At 43.7% G+C, this 22,176-nt stretch overlaps 1 protein-coding gene across 1 annotated transcript in view; it reads right to left on the minus strand.

The window, feature by feature from the left end:
• The window catches only part of LOC126458641 (glypican-5-like), a 415,406-nt gene that overhangs the window by 54,507 nt on the left and 338,723 nt on the right, over positions 1-22,176 (minus strand). Inside the window, exons 5-6 of the mRNA XM_050095808.1 lie at positions 13,986-14,094; positions 7,861-8,023 (exon numbers count right to left, since the gene is read on the minus strand). Of these exons, the coding sequence (XP_049951765.1) occupies positions 7,861-8,023; positions 13,986-14,094 (272 nt within the window). The remainder of the gene's footprint in view (positions 1-7,860; positions 8,024-13,985; positions 14,095-22,176) is intronic.

Here is a 22,176-nt window from a genome sequence, read left to right on the forward strand (position 1 = left end):
TTTGAAGGCTACGTACAGCGCCGCCACCTATTGGAACTTCATGAAACTACGGGCGCTGAAGTCGGAATATTTCACGATATCCCACAAGTCTCGCATTTTTGCAACCGAAATTGGTCGGGAAAAAGTGTGTTGCATTCCTTATTGGAAGCCCTTCGTATGATCAGCGCACGGAAAACATCAGCATAAAAATTAAGAAATATGCCAAGAAAACGAGTGAAGACTTTTGTGTATTTACCGCTGATTAAGAGAACAACAGGACGGACAGGAAAAGAAATGTTGTCGTGGTTTTCAGTCCAAAGACTCGTTTGCCACAGCTGTCCACGATACTCTGTCCTGTGGAAGCCTCTCCATCTCCGGATAACTACTGCAACTCACATCCATTCTAACCTTTTGGATAACTACTGCCATTGCATACACTTGACGCACTCTACCCAAACCTTGGTATTCATCTACAGTTATTTGGCACACAGCTCTTCATTACGAAATTTCTTGGTTCCTCAGAATGTTTCCTCCCAACCTGTCCCTTCCTTCTGTCAAGTTATGCCAAAAAGACCTTATCTCAAAAAATAAACGCTGGTCTACAGCGCTTTTCGTAAACTAAATATCATTTTCAAACCTAAGTTTCCGATGCGTCCGAACAGAAAATTTTGCAATGAGTGTGTACTTCCAGCTTTGACTTTCGACAGTGAGACACGACTTTTAATATGAAAACCATTGAAAAACTCAGGGTTGCGGTGAGCAGTTGAAAGGTGCATTTTGGGAATCACTTGGAGATCAGGGAGTAGACTAGGGAGGAACAAACAATTACTGCCAGATAAAGTGAAGTACAGGTGAGAAGACATGTAGCTAAGCGGATGGATGGTAGATAGATCAGTAAAGTTCTTTAGTGTGTCAGAGACACGGAAAGGCCGCGAAGACGACGTTGTGCCAGGCAGGTATAGCTGAAGGCCTAATGGCCGCAGCAACCAGTAGAAGGTCTATCTCGACGAGTGAATGACGAGCGCCTGCCGATGACGATGCTGAAAAGTTGCGGCATTTTCAAATGTAAAGTTAACGTTACGTGCAGATTTCATACAAAGGACGGTCCGACCCATGAAACCGAATGTCTACTCGTGAATAAGTAAAAGTGCTCATCCTACGCAACAGCAACAGACATATTTACCTTTTTAAGTGTTACCCTGTTTCTCCGCTAAGGGCGTCGAGCTTAATTAATATGATTAAATATTTTTAAAAAATGGCTCTGAGCACTATGGAACTTATCATCTGTGGCCATCAGTGCCCTAGAACTTAGAACTACTTAAACCTAACTAACCTAAGGACATCACACACATCCATGCCCGAGGCAGGATTCGAACCTGCGACCTTAGCGGTCACGCGGTTCCAGACTGAAGCGCCACACCGGCCGGCTAAATATTTATACTTCGCTTCCGTAGCCGACTGGTCAGCATACACTGATCGGCCAGAACATAAAGACCATCAACCTACTATCGATATAGTCCCGTCCAGGCGATAGCAGCGTCATCTCCTGAGGAATGACCGCTAGTCAAGACACACGCACGGTGCACTGTGCGTGGAGTGATGAAATATGTCGTGTGTAGACTGGCGAAGGCGCGCAGTCTGACAAAGGAATGGTTCAATATTTTAACATGTCGAAACCTACCCTGAAATGTTTTACACAGGAAGAATACAACGAAAGAAATACACTGTCAAAATTATAGCTGCTGAGAAGCACTGCAAGTACTTAAAAAATAGCTAAAAATAGCCAAATTCGTAGATCGCCAGGAGGCGGTAGAACACACACACACACACACACACACAGCCGAGGTCGGCGGTACATTTCTAAACAGGAAACACGACACAACCCGATCATAATTTGTAAAGGACGTTCAGGTTACCGTTCGTTGACAGTTTCTCTGACACTACAGTACATAGTTATTACTCTCTCGAATTAGCCACTCCAGTAACGTCTACTACAAATTATCAGTTGCTTTTTGCAGTACTGGTAAGTATTGACAATACAGATAAAGTTCAATACTTATTGTGCTTTCGAAGGGCATGCCTGCTAATGGTACTTTTTTTTCTTTCAGTTTCACTGTAATATTGAATCCATTTAACGTTCTCAATTTAGCAATGATGAAATATGAAGAACGTGGTTCCCAGCCGAAATTACCTACTTTTCATGAGCGCGTACATATGTGTCATTTGTTAGTTGATTTCCTTGACATTCATTCGAATGATATCGACATTTCGTTTGACGATTCCATGAATTGTGGTTCGGATGTCACTTCTGCCAGTAACTGTTCAGGAGAAGAAGAATGCCTTCCAAGCCTAAAAAAGAAACACGTACTGCAACAGCATTCAGCGACAAAGAAAAGGCAGTGTAATATTGGTTAAATGTAGGTGGGAGAATACGCTTGAAGTTACGCAGTGGCGTTTTCGATTCGTAAAATCGGTGCATGAACTGTACAAATGGAAGAATGAATTACATGAAGTAAGAAATATGCACCAAACGGAAACCCGAAACCATCTGAATGAAAAACTGTTCGCAAGATTTAGAACTGCTCGTGAGAAGCTATGCCCCGTTACAGATGGATATCGACGAGACTGGGCTTTTCGAATTGCATCTGACATGAACATTGCTAATTTCCATGCTTCGTCGACCTGGCTATGCAGGTTCAAGAAATCGTACAGACTAGAAAGTCGCAAAATTACCACGTTTACGTCATGTAAACGGGTAGAGCAGCTGCCAGTGATAGACAATGCTATAGAGAAACTCATAGCTGAGGTAAAGACGAAACTTGCCGTTATCCCCGCAACTGCTGTTTGTAGCGCTGATCAATCAGGTTTCGTGAAATAACTGCATGCATACCTCACTGTGGGTGTGGGAAAAAGACGGAGTCGGTTACCCAAACAATGAATGCAACGACACATTCATTTACAATAATGCCACTGATAAGCATGAATAGTTTACTGTTTCCGCAGCTGTATATCTGTATTCAAGAACCGCAAGACAAATTAGGACCAAAAATAAAAAGAATGGACTGTTTACTTGCAAAAATCTTGTAATCGACGTATCAAAATACAGAAAGAAAAGTTTTCGACGTTTCGTTCGAAACGTATTCATACCAGCTGGAGAAACTAATTCATTGCTTGTGTTGGGCTCAGGGTCTGGAGATAACGACACCTCTGTTTCTGTGGAGGACAACGAGAAATCTATAGATGTAATGTGGAACTACCGGTGCGATTCAACCCTCTTGAGATGATGCTCGACGTCGGTAATTAGTGTTCTGATTAAAAATTTCCCCTCAATGGTAATGAGAAGCCAGGGTAAAATGGCAGCCGACATATAAGAAAAGTTTTGGACCACTGATAAGGAGAGATAGGATGCAATTCCGTGTAAAGTGCACGATCTCCATGCATGTCACGCTTCCATACAAATTGAGACACTTAAATTCTACCCTCACTGTGCCATTTTTCATACTCCGTCGAGAACAGTGCACTCACCATTCAAAATAATTCTCACTGAACAGCAAAGTTTCGCATTGTGGCTCTAAAGAGATAGAGCTGTATCCTGTATGGCGCATATTAGCTCCAAAACTAAAAACTAATAAGACAGCGTTCGTAGGCAATGTGCGCTACCTCGTGTTCTCTTCCGTTCTATCTAGACCAAACATTTCTATCTATATTCAAGCGAATGATAGTGAATTTTCTGCAAGTGCTCATTCGCATGTGTTCGCTTCCATTCGCTCCATTGTAAACCAGGCTTTAGTTGCTTAAGATTGGTCTCTTGGACTCTGGATAATTCCGCTACGCGGCACCGCGTGAGTGATTCGCGAAGTCATATTGGACCATTCACTCTTGAGTTTGATCGAGGGCAGATTGTGATGGCTCGGAGGCTGCGCACGAGCATTTTGGGAACAGCACAACTAGTCGGGCGTTCGAGAAACGCTGTTCAACACTTGGCGAAACCAAGGCGAAACCACGTTCAGACGCCTTGGGGTTGGGTGGCCACCCTTCAATACAGAAATTGGACGTTATGCTAGGCAGACTGGTAACAGGCCACGCGGTGAACCGTGGCGGAACTAACATGAGACTTTAAAGATGGGGAGAGTATAAGTGTGTCTCAACAAATAGTGCACCGAACGCTCCAAACGATATGCCTCGGCAACCGATGGCCCATGCATGTGCACCACGCAATCGGCAACTACGACTAAAATGTGCGCGTGACCATCGTTCAAATGGCTCTGAGCACTATGGGACTCAACTGCTGAGGTCATTAATCCCCTAGAACTTAGAACTAGTTAAACCTAACTAACCTAAGGACATCACAAACATCCATGCCCGAGGCAGGATTCGAACCTGCGACCGTAGCGGTCTTGCGGTTCCAGACAGCAGCGCCTTTAACCGCACGGCCACTTCGGCCGGCGTGACCATCGTCACTGAATGTTGGCGCAGTGGCAGAGCGCAGTTTCATGGTCCCATTAATCCCGATACCATCTTCATCGTGTCAGTGGGAGAGCGGCGGCGTTATGCTCTGGAGGCCATTCGCGAGGGGATCCATGGGTCCAGTGGAGCTCGTGCAAGGCACCATGATGGCCAAGGAGTATCGAAGACTAGTTGCAGGCCACGTGCACCCCCCTTCATGACGATGACGTTTTACGACGGCAGTGGCATTTTTCAACAAGATAATGCGTCATGTCACAAGGCCGCGAGTGTGATAGTGGTTCGAGGAAGACAGCAGCGAGTTCCAGCTGACGTGATGGCCACTCAGTTCGCCATATCTGAACCCGATTGTACACCTGTGGGATGTGACTGGACGTAGAGTCAGATCTCCATCGCCCCCTGCCCGGATTTTACGGGATTAGACGACTTGTGTGCCCTCTTCCTCCAACGACCTTCCAAGGCCACGTTGCTTCCATATCACGATGCCTCGCCACTGTTATCCGTGCCAAAGGTGGTGAAACCGCCTGGTTAAATCGGCAGGACGGAACAGGTAGTTGGAATTGTGGAAAGGGGCCAAAAATGAGTGGCTGTCAGTTGCACTCGAACAGATATAACTTTATTTAGTTACCCAAACACTACAGCGCAGTTTCCGAGCTTAACTATCGACTGACTATGTCACACAATCTTATGGCTTAAGGACACAACCTCTTTAATTTTTAAAACGGCTTAAGGCCCATGATTTAAACTACAGCTACAATAAATTTTCAAAAGGCACAAGGCGCAAAGTTTTATCATTAAATAATATTTCAATTGAGGCTGATGGCCCAAACAGTCTAAGACTTGACAAGCAAGGAACTTTTAATTTTAAAACGGCTGGAGGCCCATTATTTAAAACCCAACTAAAAGCATTCAAATTCAAACAATCGGCTATGAGTCATTAAAATACACAATCAAACACCAATAAGAAAAGGCAGTACAGCCAGCGCTGCTCTGAAGTTTCCGGGGGTCGGTCTGTACTTGAAATATCAACATTCGGTTAGGGGAGACAGGTAGTCGGCCCAACTATAACCCAAAACATAAAAGGTGTAGCCGCCCACAACCAAGTATATATAAGCTGTCAAAACTACACACACGTGTTGGACACCGACAACACGATGAGGAAAGGACACTGCCTGAATTTTACGTCAGCGGCCATGGCAGGTAACCGGAACGCTAACGGCCACAAGGCAGAAAATTCCGTTGGGGCACTTGAACCTCAAATAACCAAAATACAGTTAACCGGATGGTGGCCAAACTTTTGCGAAATGGAACACTCGCTATTGCTCACGGGAACACCCCCCAGCCAACCATGAAAACCAACGGCACAATGTGAACAGACTGGCTTCGGTAATTAAATCACGACTCAACTTTGATGTCCTGGGTCGCTGAGCCACGAACCTCGTAGCAATGGGAACAGCTCCCACACACTCCGACACACCGTAGGGACCGCCAGCGGGCCCGGACCACTGCGTCGCTCGGAGATTTCCTGGCTGATCCACACCATCCGACCGCCTGCCGCACACCGGCTAGCCGGAAACTATATGCACCAGACCAAAGATAGTACAAGGTGCGAATATCGATACACACCGCTGCTGCCATACGTAGAAAGAGGAAGAACCTCGGCATAACCGCGGGAAACCAAATGCAGAGTAACAGTCAAGGTTTAAACCAACGCATAAGTCGGGGCCAGCACGGCTCAGGTGGATATACCGGATATTAGGTAAGTGGTGATAATGTTCTGTCTGATCAGTGTTAATTGCTGCCATGTAGAGAACACGAGTTCGATTCCAGGTACTGCCATGGATTTTTCCTTCGGAAGGAGTATTACGGGGTGCACTGAGGCTCATTATGCCAACTGAGTAGCTACTGCAACCAGTAGTAGCGGCTGCACGGTCTAGAAAGTCTACAAAACGACCGGGAGAGTGGTGTGCTGACCACATGCCCCTCCATATCCGCATCCAGTGACGCCTGTGGCCTGAGGATGACACGGCGGCCGGTGGTACCGTTGGGCATTCCAAGACCTGTTCGGACGGAGTTTAGTTTAATTTGGTTTCAAATAACAGCGTCACGAAACAAGCAAAAGCCGCAGTAATGTATGTTTATTTATCGACAAAGAGTTTCGAACGAGCCACCAGATTCGCGTCACGAACAGAGCGAGGTGGCGCAGTGGTTAGCACACTAGACACTAATTAGGGGGGATGACGGTTCAAATCCCCGCCCAACCATACACATTTTGGCCTTTCGTGATTTTCCTAAGGTGCTGCAGGCAAATTCCCAGATGGTTGCTTTGACAAGGACACGGCCGATGCCCTTTCCCATCCTTTCGTAATCCGAGCTCGCGTTCCGTCTCTAATACCCGCGCCGTCGACGGCACGCTAGACTCTGATCTTCCTTCAAGTCACGGATACCATTACTTCAGGTTAAGTAAGCTTTTTTCGCCTAAAGAAAGTAATTGTTATCAGTTAGAGAAGTGGTTCCCAACAGGTGGTCCGCGGACCGCCAGGTGTCCGCGAGCTATGCCAGAGGGGTCCGCAAGATGCTGTTAGAATAAAAAATATATTAAATATATTTCATATGATATCAGATTTTTTGTTTTGGTCGCTTCCTGCACGAGCAGTTTTAAGCCCAATATTTTTTTTCAATAATGAATATGTCAATGTTTTCTCTAAGTACCAAAAATAGAAAACGTATAAAAAGACTCTTAATTTGGCTTTTTCAGGTACTTGATACTGAGATATGCCGAGGTACCAATCATGCTCGATGAGGGGGTCCTCGAGAAAATTTTGTTGGGAACCCCTGAGTTGAGCATCTGCCACTCATGCGTCCATTACCAGTTATTCTTTTGGTCACTAGGTGCACAGATCGATAGTCAATTGAACTGTTCCTCATACCTACTTTATGGTACTGTTTTGGTGAGACAGTATGCGGAGCAGTGCAATGGACTGTCAATTCGTGCACTTACTGACTAAGAGAAAAAAAAATGTATAAGACAATGGACGGATGTGTGAGTAACAGATATTGCAAATGATAAAAACTATGCGATTTAAATACTAAAACGTCGCACCAGTTACGATTTCTTCATGCTGAGCACGACGCTTTTCGAGAATTTATTCTATCAAGTGCCACTAACTGACTGGTTCTGTCAATAGAAGGCATTCTCAGACCCAATTTGAACGTTCCGACAGCTTTCTTTGTGTTCCATTTGGTGCTCTATCTATCTGTCTGTCTGTCTGTCTCTCTCTCTCTCTCTCTCTCTCACACACACACACACACACACACACACTGTAGGAGGAGAACCTGCAAGGCACCATGTTCTCAGCCTCCAGCGCAGCGCCAGCGACTGCTTGCCCCGGGACATGGTTGCTGGAGGGTACTCACTCTCCGACGCGCTCGCCGTTCCAGCAGTCGGCCGTGTCTCTGGTCTCAGCGAAGCTCTCGTCGGAACACAGCGACTCGGCCAGGTTGGCGTAGAAGCCGCGGCTCTTTCTTAGGCTCGCCATGAAGGGCTGCAGCTTCGACGATAGCTCATCACTGTCTGGTGCTGTCAACAAACCAAAGTGCATTTATCTTCAGGTACTTGAATTTACTGCTTGATTAATATAAAGCACGTCACTCGTGAACTTTGGGGATGTCAGTTGGGTTGTCTGAAGTCACAGGAAAGGTGATGTGCCTTGTTGACGTCCGAAAGTCGCAGCTATGTGCTGGGTGTGGTTAGAGTGTAGACATGATATCTACGCGGTGTGTTACAGACAGTTGTGTACTGAACGTGGCAATACGTTGCGAGTTAACCGGCTCTGAATGTGGCATGACAATCGAATCAAGAATCCGTGATAGAATATCAGACATTATGGATCGTGTTGCGTAGGTCAGCACTGTACAGAGTGGATGTTCGCTATCAGGGACACAATGTATTCACACGCGTAAACCCCCACACAGGAAGTCCACAAATTTTTGACGAACGGGCGTTACTTCTCCTTCGCAGAGCCATACTTGGCGGCTGAGGCTCTCCTGACTTGAGAAACCCCTTTCAACTAGGCCTCCACGGACACAACTTCTGACACCTCGACACGGAGCTCAGCTACTGGCATGGACCTGTGAACATCCACACTGGATCCCAGAACAGCGGCGGCGTGTCACGAGTCCCGGCTTGCGTTGTATCGAGCTCCCACTTGCCAACAAGGTTGTGTCCAGGCAAGTGGTGGCTTGGTGCCCTCAAACTAGCTCAGGATTTTTGACGATCTAACTCGCCAATTGGACAGAATTTGGCACCTTATCCCTCAGGAGGGCATCCGAGAACTCTATCAGCCGGTCCCAAGCCGAATAGCTGCTTTCATAAGGGACAGAGGTGGACCAATGCGTAATTGATTTGCTCAGTTTGCACAGCTCTTTCTACTGTATAAATCATTCAATTTTTCTGAAAATGCGACGATTTGTTTCTCTGTACACGTGCAGCACATTTCTCGATTTCCATCCCATTAGGATAATTCTTTCGTGGTGCATCTTTTCTTTGTCTTAAAGTGCATTTTATAAATCTTTCTCTTTTTTCGTAGTTAGACTTTTGAGTTCTCAAAATGACAAAAGTTTTATACTTGTATACAAAGTGTAGCATACGCGCAATATGATGAAATTTTCCCAACACTCCACTGTGCGCTCCCTAGGTGTCATCAGAGTATATATATATGAAGGTCCAAAATATTTAGGGCCAAAATTATGTAAGCGGAAGAGGATTATACGCTGATAACTTCAAGATTAGGAAGTGATCGACAGAAATGAATGTTTAGATTTTGATCGACACAAACAAATTACAGTTTATAGCAGCACCTTAACCTCATAGCAATTGTTCAAAGAGATGACCGTCAATCTCACCGGCGCATTACGTTTCGTCACACTCTCTGTGTGCAGTTACACAGGCAACCAGAACCTATGAAACAGTTGCTGTCCGGATTATACTGAGCTCTCACACCCCGAGGGCTTTTTGATACCCCATATGAAAAAATCTAATGAGGACATACACCTTATGTAGAGTCAGGTAAGATGCGAAGGCTAGCACTCACCAATAGCATCTCCGCTTTACAAGTCTGGAGTCGCAAACTTTTTTTTCGCGTATGACCGGTTCCGCAGTTACAAACAACTCATTGTCAAATGTATACTTTTCACAAAGTACCTCTCAGTTGGTTCGATGTGTGGAGCTAATTAGTTCGAGATAGATCTCAGTATGGATTATTTGTGAAACGAAAACTGGCCATATGAGGAAAAAATGGCGGTGCAAGACTGCTAAATAAAAACTGTTGTTCACATGTCTTCTGTCAAGCCATTTAACTGGGAGAACTGACATCGTTCACTGTTGCAAGTAGCCTTCTTAAGGCCTCCTTAGTATCTACTGCTTAATATATGCAATTTAGTTATGATGAAGAGTAGGCTGATGTTTAAGAGACTAGTCAGGAAGAACCAACATGCAAACAAATGGGATATGAAAGCACTACACTGTAAAGAGATACACCGTAAGTTCTCCGAGACTACAGGTACTGCGATAATGCATAGCTCAGTAGGAAGTTCAGCTGAAGAGAAATAAACATCTCTAAAAAGGCAACAGCAGAAGCTGGAAGGAAAAACATAGGTACAAGGAAGACAGCTGCAAGAAAACAAAGAGCAAACAGTTCTGCTGTTCTACGAAAGAAGCAGGTACAAAAATATTCAGAGAAATTCAGGAACATACAAATAGGTCAGTCAGGTATGAAATAAATACGAAGTGTACGGAAAATAGGAGGAAATGGTTGCATGAAAATTGTGAAGAAATCCAAAAAAAAAGAATGATTGTCGGAAGGACTGACTTACAACATAGAAAAGTCAAAACAATCTTCGGTGAAATTGAAAGCAAGGGCGGAACATTTACAGTGCAGTGCGAATTTCACTGTTAAATGTAGAGGAGAGAGCAGATAGATGGAAAGACTACACTGATGACCCCTAAGAGGAGAAGACTTGTTTGATGACGTGATGAATGAAGAAACAAGAGTCGATGGGGAAGGGATAGAGGATCCAGTATCGTTGGTGTGTAGAATGTCAGACTTGCGATGTACCATCAGACTTTTGGAAAAACGTCCTCCAGACAATTCCGAAGACTGCAAAAGCCTAAAAGTGTGATATTATCGCACAGTCAGCGTAAGAGCTCGTGCATCCATGTTGTTAAGTTGTTAACAAGAATAATAGGCTAAAGCTTAGAAAGGAAAACAGAATCTCTTAGATGACGATCAGTTTCGCTTCAGAAAAGGTAAAGGCATAAGGAGGAGGAGGATATTGGTGTTTAACGTCCCGTCGGCAACGAGGTCATTAGAGACGGAGTACAAGCTCGGATTAGGGAAGGATGGGGAAGGAAGTCGGTCGTGCCCTTTCAAAGGAACCATCCCGGCATTTGCCTGGAGTGATCTAGGGAAATCACGGAAAACCTAAATCAGGATGGCCGGACGCGGGATTGAACCGTCGTCCTCCTGAATGCGAGTCCAGTGTCCTACCACTGCGCCACCTCGCTCGGTGGTAAAGGCATAAGAGAGGCAGTTATAACATTGCGGATGATAATGAAAGCAAGATTCCATAAAAATGAAATCACGTTCATAGGATTTGTCAACGTGGAAAAAGCGTTCGATAATGTAAAATGGTGGAAGACATTTGGCATCCTGAGAAAAATGTGGGTAAGCTGTAGGGAAACATGAGTGCTGTGCAGTATGTGCAAGAAACAAGACAGAACAATAAGAATGGAACAAAAATAACGAAGTTCTCAGGTTAAAACGGGTGTAAGGGATGTAGTCTTTTGCCCCATACAGTTCAATCTATACATAGATCAAGCAAATAAAAGAAATAAAAGGAAGGTTCAAGAATTACAGGCTATGCTGAATGGAATGAACAGTCTAATGAGTACAGAATTGAGACCAAATCGAAGAAAGACGAAAGCACTGAGAAGGAGCAGAAATGAGAACTACGAGAAACTTAACATCAGTATTTGTGATCACAGAGTAAATGAAGTCATGGAAATCTGATACCAAGGCAGCGAAATAATCCGTGACGGACGAAGCAAGGACGACATCAAAAGAGACTAGCAATGGCAAACAGTGCATTCCTGCCAAGATAAGTCTGCTAGTATCAAACATTGGCCTTAATTTGAAGCCGGCCGGTGTGGCCGAGCGGTTCTAGGCGCTTCAGTCTGGAACCGCGCGACCGCTACGGTCGCAGGTTCGAATCCTGCCTCGGTCATGGATGTATGTGATGTCATCAGGTTAGTTAGGTTTAAGTAGTTCAAAGTTCTAGGGGACTGATGACCTCAGATGTGAAGTCCCATAGTGAACAGAGCCATTTGAACCTTAATTTGACGAAGAAATTTCTGAGAATGCAATATGGAGCACAGCATTTTATGGCACTGTAGCATGGACTGTGGGAAAGCCGGAACAGAAGAGAACAGAAGCATTTGAGATGTGGTGCTACAGACGAATGTTGAAAATTAGATGCACTGATAAGATGAGGAATGAGTAGGTTCTCCGGGGACAGGGCGAGGAAAGGAGTATACGGATAACACTGACAAGAAGAAAGGACCGGATGACAGGACCTCTGTTAAGACATCACAGATTAACTTAAACAGTACTAGAGCGAGCTGAGTCATGACGCTTGACGGGTGATTACATTTTTAATTTTTTCCTCTCTTTTGAAGCATAAAACACCATTTATGGTGTAATGTTTATAATGTTAATCAGGAAACATTGTTTGATATTCTAGAAAATTATATTTATTTGGTAACGAACTGGCTTTCAGTGTCTTAGGCCATCAGCAGGTCACAAGTGAGTGTAGCAAAGACAAGTAAAATGACGTGCGACTTTGTGCAGACGTCATTTCAACAGAAGACACAAAAGGCACATAAATGAAGATATGTAGAGCGTTTACATAGGAAACTATTAATTTTTTCTCACAAGGAAACAGTTACATTAACTACAACAGGAAAAATGTAGTTTATGTGTAGATAGAATTAACAAGTTATGAAAAATATAGCCTTCCATGAAAGAAACTGGAGATTAAGAAAGGAGCATACAACTTTTGCAGATCACCTTTTAACACAAAACCACTCATATGATCTAGAATGTGAAGTTTTACATTCTGATAAGAAAAGCGGGAAAATGATCCTACAGGAAAGAGCAGACATATGACGAAGAATGGCAGCTAAGTATTAAATGCCAACACTCATTTTCCTTTTTCCTCTCTGTTAAATCGGGTTTTATTACAAGTACTGCATTAAAATTGTCAATGATTATTTTTCATCAGTTGTTAAATGTATGTCCAGATTAAAAGCTGCACGTTTCGTTTCACAGTTAATGTAACGCAATTTGCGCGACAAAAAACTAATACTTCACTATGTAAACACTCCGTGTGGCAACATTTTTGTATCTTCTGTTCAAACATTACCTATGAGTGACGCTTCGTTGTATCTGTGTTTGCTGCAATCAGTTGTAACATATTACTATGAAGACATGTAAGTCATGTCACGACTATAAAATGCGTTGTAACGTTGGGTGCAGATTGTCTTACGAATTGTTTTGGAAGTGTAACAGAACTCCACGCGTAGCCATCTCTATCTGTTCTCCAGTAGATTATGTAAACGAGTAAAAGCAACGAGTAGGCCTCGTAAGCGGGTGGGAAACTTGTGAATTAGCGTATATTCACAAGCAACAATACACCGCAGAGAGAAGCGAGTCGGTGAGCCCGGCAAAGTCATTATCGTCACTGCTGTTCTACATTACCGTACTGATCGGCAATACCAGCAACAGTGGCGTCTGATTCTGAAAAACATCTTTTGTTGTACTACACCATGTTTACGGAAGTACCAGTGAAAACTGAAATCCTTTAATTTTCACACTATATGCTTGATTACAACTGTTATTATTGTGGCATCGTAACTGTTCTCGTTTTTTTTTTTTTTTCATCTGGAGTAGGATACAGTACTTTTTTATAAGCTGAGCCACTGGTATAAATAAACTTCTTGATCTGGTAACTGAAAGTGGGTGAACTCGATTACTTATGCAGTAACTTGGTAGCTAAAGTTAATTTAATTTTATGATCTGGTGTGGTGAAGACAAGACTATTGACATTATTCTGGCTTATTTATCGATTAACAGAAATAATAAATAATAATAACAATAATAATAATTTTGAACTCATCATTTTACTTGTATTTGCGATGCTCCTGCTGCAAGTGTTTCCATTTGGTCGACATCAGAAATCAGTGTAGTCGAAACGACTCAGTTAAACGGCAATTAGGTTTCGGAAAGAAACGACACCGTTGTTAAGAAGCGCTGTGGCTCACGGCAGTAAAGTTTATACACTGATCGTAACTGCGCTCGCTCACCGCGAAATATCTCTTGTTAGAGACACGCCATTGTATTGCATGTATTAGAGGGATAACCTGAGTATTGAGATTTCTGAGCCAGGAGAAAAGTTGAGACAGCTGGATGGAGGCACGTACTCACCAGCCAAGCTCTGCTGGAACGCAGTGCCGTTGGAACGGACGCCATCGTGTGCAGTGTTCTCGTCCGTAACACCATAGTCCCACATGTGTGGTCCGCACACTCTCTTCACCTGAGAAAGAAATTTGTATGTAGTTAAGGTACAGCTAAGAGATATATTTACGGTACAAGAAATAAGAATGATTAACAACTTGATTGGAAACTGCTTTAATTATCAGAAGCACAATCTGTGGGTACGACAATGAAGAACCATCTTCAGAATGGAGAGTAATATTGGGGTCGCTCTTGTTCTTACTGTATAAAAATTATCTTTGATCACAAACAATTCGCTTCGCTGACGATGAAAGTATTGCAATCAAGCCTCATTAAGCTCTACAAGATTATGTACTCTGATCAATGAACAAAAAGAAAAATGTACCCATTTTAATCATAGAAACGGTAGTACCGACAGTAGTATCAGTTGTTGGGTAATTGGATAAGGGTTTAATAGAAATTTTGCAGTGGTAGAAACGTTTTTTCTTTCTTGTGTTTATTTGTTGTATTGTTAGGGTTTTCCCTCTGTAGAATTTGTAGTGTTGTCGAAGTATTTTGATTTTATCTTAGTATAAGAGGATTTGAATATAATGTTAAGTGCTTTTTTATAAATGTAGCTGGCAGTAAGGATGGAAATAAAGCTCTCTTGTAGGTATTCGAAGTATGGAGTAATTATTGCTTTGGAGAAAACGGAAAGGTGACGTGGTTTTCACGCAAGTGTTATTTGGAGCTGGAAACTGATTGAGCCATGAAGGGCGACAGAATTTAAAGCAATGGATTAGGAATGGAAAGACGAAAGAAGGGAAATTCTGTTACATGTGTAAGGATGGGTATTCATAGTTATGTAGCGGGAAACAGTTTTGAGGTTCATTGACAAAGTGTCTGGTAGTAAAGGTATTCACTTTTCATTGCACACAAAAATAACAGTAGCGTGGCCCAGTCTAGATTTCGAGATAATAGAAAGTGGTTGTGAAGAGTGAATAAATAAATAAATAAGTAAATAAAGCTTAATGGAAAAAGTTCATTCGAAGATGTAAATAAAATTGTATTGAAAACTATTAACTGATGCTCTGCAAATGGACAGTTACTGAACATAAAAAAAGAAAAAGCAGAATAAATTCAGTTCTGTATTGCAAAGGAAATGATCACACCACTAGAAATAATACATTAGAGTGAATAAATAAATATGATAATATTATAAATTTGTATTTATGAGAACCTGAAATCGTCACGTGTTACAGATCATTCAAACGTCTGTACTCCATTGTGGTACGGGTAATATCAAATGTAAGAGATTAAAATGTCAAAGGTAACTTACTTTTCCTATTCACTAATGTTTTATGCTATTATATTAAATCATAATTGAAGAAAAAGCTTAGAAAAGAAAACAATCAAACCAAACGGCAGATGAAATAATCAGAAAAAATCAGGAGCTGAAAGGAATTCGATCAGCGCTCCTTTCGAATACGTTTACGTACTTAGATGAACTGCCGAATTCAAACTGCCAATCTACTTACCACATGACTTGGGTTAGTATGAACAAAGCAAAGCCAAAAAGTAGAATAAAAGGTTGTGGTGACCTATCAAATTATTTAAGAAGTGGAAAGATTCTGTCATGTCGTTGGATTAGGTAAAGTGCAGTTGGGTATAGCTGCACAGGAACATTTGATATATTCAAAACCAACACTGAAGTATGATAACAGGACATAAATTGTTTTTACAAACATTGCCTGGATTTCTATGAATAGCATGTATCACAGCTCAGAATACGACTTCACTTCTCAGATCCCACTTCTGATACAGTTTCCGTAGAGGATCCTAGCGTAGCCCGATCCTACAATGTTAAATCCTTTCTTCCTGCAGAAAGATGTTTCCTGTTTTTCAATAATTAATGAACTGCCAGAAGCTGGATTTTGAATACTGAAAAAAATCATGCTACGCCGGAGCATGAGAAAATTGGATTAGACCTGCCACTGTACAGTGGAAGGATGTTTTTTGATATGAAATCTGCTGCCAAAACTACAAATTCTCCAAATTTACAAAAAAGTAATCTTCCTTCTTTTCTGTCTTCCATTTTCCAGTGTCTCGGTGGAACCTGAAAACGGCTCAAAGGAACAGACTGAAAACTAAAACAATAGTAGCGCTGATGGCTGCGAGAGAGAGAGAGGGAGAGAGAGAGAGAGAGAGAGAGAGAGAGAGAGAGAGAGAGAGGACAGAAGGCCGGTGTCTTTCGAGCCAACGATTAGGTAAATAAAATGGTTAGGTAAATAAAATGTTTAATTTTTATTTTTCATGTAATTTATGGTCATTTCTCTTGTACGTAAATATTTCTGCAACTTTGATGTATATACAAAAGAGCGGTATCATCCCTGGGGTTTTGTGCTGATTGTAGAGGATTTTCTTTAATGTCTAATTCTACAATTGTGATGAGATCGTTCTCTTGGTAGTTAGCGGGAGTTAGCGGGGAGTTGAATTATGGCTCTTGCGGTTTCAGCTCGCCTCGGCTTGCTCGGCGATGCGAGTGACCGGACGCGTGCGACGGGAGGTAAGTACGAGCCGACCCGAGTCCCTGGGAGCAGTTTCCTCTGTCCCATTCACTATGGCAGAAGATGGCGTGCGTCTTTGAAAGGGTTAGAAAAGCTTGAGGCAGAAAGCACTTGCGTGCTGGCTTCAAGAACCCCAGCCCTCACCGCAGTGCCGAATGTGAAATTCGGAGTTTTCTCCAAAGGAAACAAACCGACCTCACAAACGGCGTGCCCTATAAGATAACGTCTCATTGTTGTGAAGCAGCGTCCAGGTGCCTCCAAGTGCAAGTCTTTTGTCTCGTGCCACCAGGCCGCCGGTGTCTCGACTGTAAACACTGAGGAGGGAATTTTGCTGAAAGTTCTGGAGGAAGAGGAGGCGATCACTGTTTAACGTCCCATCGACAACGGGGTCATTAGACACAGGGTGCAAGCTCAGAATAGGGAATGACAGGGAAGGAAATCGGTTGTGCCTTTCACAGGAACCATCCCGGCATTTGCGTGAAGAGATTTAGGGAAATCGCGGAAAACCTAAATCGGATGGCCTCCCGAATGCCAGTCCAATGTGCTAACCACTGCATCGCCGTGCTCGGGAAGAAAGTTCTGGTGGGACGGCTTAGAAACTTGGTCGGCGCTCGCAACTCCGGGAGGGCCGATTTGCCATAGGGTAGAACACGCAACGTTTTGGAACGAGGAGTTGCGATATGTCAGCGCTGGCAGTCTTTCGAAAAGCGACGCCGAACCTATCAGAATAATATTTTTGGGAGATTTCTGATTGGAGAAATAAAGTACGTTATCGAAGACTGGCGAAATGGCGGTATGCAGAATGAAATTTTCACTCTGCAGTAAGTTCGAGTCTAGGTCTGGCACACAGTTTTAATCTGCCAGGAAGTTTAATATCAGCGCACACTCCGCTGCAGAGTGAAAATTTCATTCTTGAAACATCCCCCAAGCTGTGGCTAAGCCATGTCTCCGCAATATCCTTTCTTCCAGTTTCGCAGGAGAACTTCTGTGAACTTTGGAAGGTAGGGGACGAGGGACTGGTGAAAGTAAAATTGTGGGGACAGGTCGTGAGTCGTGCATGGGTAGCTCAGCGGCAGTGGACTTTCCCGCTAAAGGCAAAGGTCCCGAGTTCGATTCTCGGTCCCGCACATAGTTTTAACCAGCCAGGAAGTTTCAATCCCCACCACTGCTAAGTAATTGTTAATGTTTATCTGGGCACACAGTTACGGTCCACGTGTTAAGGCCAACCGATTCCTTCCGTTTCCCATCGCAAAATGCCTTTACATACATCTGGACCTTAGCGGGGGCTTAGACCTTGAATAGGGATATTCAGTGTATGTCAGTGGTAAATGAAATTAACGAGAGTCTTAACCCCAGTGGCGTCTAGCAATGTGTACTGGTAGCACTGTAGTAAATTAGGACCGGTCCGCCAACATACGTTTCGCACGAAGTCTGCGGAGCAATACGTCGCGTAATTTGCCTCCAATACCGGTCATTGCTAAATGTGCGGGGATTACAACCGTGGTCGCAAGCAGGTATTCGCCATACGGTACGAAAGTTCGGAAAACAGTGTAGGAGGAAGTGAAGTTTCAGTTGGACAGCGCGCGTTGATACACCAACAGATTGGACAGCTATATTCACGTTCTGGCCACGGAAACGTCAAAACACCATTCTGCCCCTTTGTCACATTATCACTTCGAACTGTCTTACTGTGGTGATTCCACTTTACTGAGTGACACGATCACACAAATTAACTGCCACTACATGCGTCGTCGGTGGAGTGGCATAAGACTGCCTGATACTGTCCATTCAATAATGGCGACCGTGTTATTTTAAAGGGATGAGAATACACTCTAAGAAAAAAAGAAATCGACGTGCTACGAAGGAATTATCCCACTGGGACAGAAATCGACAGATGTGATGTACATGTGCAGATTAACATTTGATTACAGTTTCATAAGAATTTGATGATTTATTCAAGACAAATTGTCAAATTGAGCAAGTCAACAACGCATTCGTCCATACCTGGCCCTTATGCAAGCACTTACTCGCCTTCGCGTTGACTGGAGTTGTTGGACGTTCTTCTGACGGATATCGTACCAAATTCTGTCCAATTGATGCGTTGGATCGTCAAAATCCCGAGCTGGTTGGAGGGCCCCGCCCATAACGCTAAAATGCCTGGGCTAGCAGGAAAGGGGCCAAAATGAGTTGCTGTCAGTTGCACTCAACATACAAACTTCATTTGTCCACACACAATAATACACAAGGATGCAAAAAACTCAAAGCTTTAATCGATCTCCTTTGATTAACATCCGATTGCGAAAACATTCTGTTGGCACCCACCTACATAGGGAGAAATGATCATCACGATAAAATAGGAGAAATCAGGGCTCGCATAGAAAAATTGAAGTGTTCGTTTTTTTTTTTTTTTGCATTCCGTTCGAGAGTGGAACGGTAGAGAGACAGCATGAAGGTGGTTCATTGAACCCTCTGCCAGGCACTTTACTGTGAATAGCAGAGTAATCACGTAGATGTAGATGTAGATGAAGGTGCAAAGCCTAAGCAAGAAATTTAAATAGAAGGTTCTTCTGAGGGTTTCACCTTTTAAGCCCCAAAAAAATTTGTTTTTAAATCTTCAGTCTGAACAGGTTGAAGATATTAGCAGTTTAATGTTAATGGAACTTGGCTGAAAGCCAGCTATTAATCAATAATTTAATGGCTTGGGCGTAGAAAGAAGAATTTCAATTTAAAAGGCACAAGGCCTTATCTTAAAACATTAGATGCAAAATTCGGTTGATGGCGCGATATAAAAGAATAACAATCTTAGGAACATCCATCTAAGATATATTAAACTCGGCTGAAGGCCACACATCAACAAAATCATTTAACAGCTTAAGGCCTTAAAATCATTTCATTTAAAATAAAGAATAACAATCTTAAGGATGAAGGGCAAAACAGGAACATTTAAGAGATATTAAAACTCGGCTGAAGGCCACACTTCGTCCAAATAACTAAAACTCAAACAGGAAAGTTACTATATAACAGACACGGTACGGCGCTCAGAAATTTCCAAGGGTCGGCCTGGAATTGTAAGACTAACGCCCGTTTAGGCGAGACAGTCAGCCTGACCAACAATCTCTTAATCGGAAGGCAACCCAACCGACAGACAGCCGACGAACCAACCAACTGCCTGATTTTGGTGGCCAGACCAACGGCTCTACATCCAAAATGCCAGCGAGGCGAAGAGACGAGTAACACTCGTCTTCAAATATTGGTGTTAATAAGCCAAGGCAGAATAGCTACTGACATACACGAACATCGCAACGGCTGTGGAACTACACGCCGTGGCGGACAGTCCCAACACGGTAAGAAAACACTCACTCGCTGCTGTGTCGCAGCCTACCAACTGGCTACTGCAGTACACAGACAGCATTACAGTATTTAAAGCAATGCGCAGTCGAACTGACACGGGGTACACAGTATTCCACGATACACTGCCACAATAAACAAGAACACTCGTAAAACGAATCACTGATTAACAACTAGAACAAATCACCGGTGGAGACACACACACACAAAGCCGAAGGAAGCTCGGTGACGAAAAACACGTGTCTGACCAGACGACCGACCAGCAACCAACCAAGGTCTTTGCCACTCAAACGATGTGTGTCCACTGTCCGTCGGGAACTGGGAGACACGCCGATCCGGGCACACTGGTTCGGACCCAACCATGCAGAGGTAATTCTTGCTCACTGACCACCACGTCTCCGCACAAGAAGAAACCGAGCTCCGAGCTACGTCCAGCAAGATGACCCAGTGACGAGGCCCAGAAACGGCCAAAAGACCAAACACAAGTCGCCCAAAGAGGCGACCAAATGAACGACCGACCAACGGTCGATCCCGCTGCCATCTCCGTCCGTCGGACAGTTCATCCTGTGCCGCGAGCGGTCGGCGAGAACTGGCTGTAAGCAATTCAGTGACACCAGTAATTGAAATTAAAATAACGAGGCGGTCGTACGGTAAAAATAAGATGTTTCGTAATAGATGGCTCGACCATAAGCCACGCACGACTCAAACGCCCCAAACTTTCTCAATTGGGTAGAGATCCGGCAACCTTGCTGGCTAAGAAAAGCACGAAGACAAGCAGTAGAAACTCTCGCCGAAAATGTAGTGCCAGGATGGCTTCCCATGAAGACGGACAAAACGGGGCGTGGAATGTAGTCGACTTACCGCTGTAACGTAAGGGTGCCACAGATTACAATCCAAGGGGACCTGCTATGAAAAGAAATGACACCACTGATCATTACTCCCAGTTGTCGGGTCACACGGCTGGCAGTGCTCCGTCCGTACCCCACCACTGTCCGGACCGTCTCTAGACACGTGTTCGCTGGTCATCAAGGCTCATTTCTACGTGGAACTCATAATGATAAGATTCAAGACCGGTTTGCATCAGCGGCACCCTTACAACACACCGATACGTAGCCGGTACCCTATGCCCTGTTTTGCTGCCCTTGGTGGCAAGCCGTCATGGGCTTCCATTTTAGCAAGATAATGACTGCCCGCACATAGCGAGAGTTTCTATCGTTCGTCTCCGTGCTTGCCAAACACTACCTTGGCCAGCGAGGTCACCGGATCTTCCTCCAGTTTCGAACGTTAGGAACATTATGGGCAGTGCCCTCCAACCAGCTAAGAACTCTGACGACCTAACGCGTCATTTGGACAGAATGCGGCAGGATATCCCTCAGAAAGACATGCAAAAACTGCATTAGTCAATTCGAAGCCGAATAACTTCTTGCATTAGGGCCAGAGGTCAACCAACGTGTTAGTGATTGGCTCAATATGTGAAGCCCTTTCCTTAAATAAACCATTCAGTTTTTCTGAAATTTTAATCATTTGTACATTTTTGTTTGTTTTGTTTTTTGCTTGGACTACCCAGTAGGTTGTCCTCGATGGTGAGTGTTCATCGGAGTTGAGGGTATCATCTGGAGTGCCCCAGGGAAGTGTGGTAGGTCCGCTGTCGTTTTCAATCTACATAAATGATCTTTTGGATAGGGTGGATAGCAATGTGCGGCTGTTTGCTGATGATGCTGTTGTGTACGGGACGGTGTCGTCGTTGAGTGACTGTAGGAGGATACAAGATGACTTGGACAGGATTTGTGATTGGTGTAAAGAATAGCAGCTAACTCTAAATATAGATAAATGAAAATTAATGCAGATGAATAGGAAAAAGAATCCTGTAATATTTTAATACTCCATTAGTAGTGTAGCGCTTGACATAGTCACGTCGATTAAATATTTGGGAGTAACATTGCAGAGCGATAGGAAGTGGGACAAGCATGTAATGGCAGTTGTGGGGAAGGCGGATAGTCGTCTTCAGTTCATTGGTAGAATTTTGGGAAGATGTGGTTCATCTGTAAAGGAGACCGCTTATAAAACACTAATATGACCTATTCTTGAGTACTGCTCGAGCATTTGGGATCCCTATCAGGTCGGATTGAGGGAGGACATAGAAGCAATTCAGAGGCGGGCTGCTAGATTTGTTACTGGTAGGTTTGATCATCACGCGAGTGTTACGGAAATGCTTCAGGAACTCGGGTGGGAGTCTCTAGAGGAAAGGAGGGGCGTTCTTTTCGTGA

The sequence above is a fragment of the Schistocerca serialis genome, chromosome 2 (assembly GCF_023864345.2).
Source record: "Schistocerca serialis cubense isolate TAMUIC-IGC-003099 chromosome 2, iqSchSeri2.2, whole genome shotgun sequence".
NCBI lineage: Eukaryota > Metazoa > Arthropoda > Insecta > Orthoptera > Acrididae > Schistocerca > Schistocerca serialis.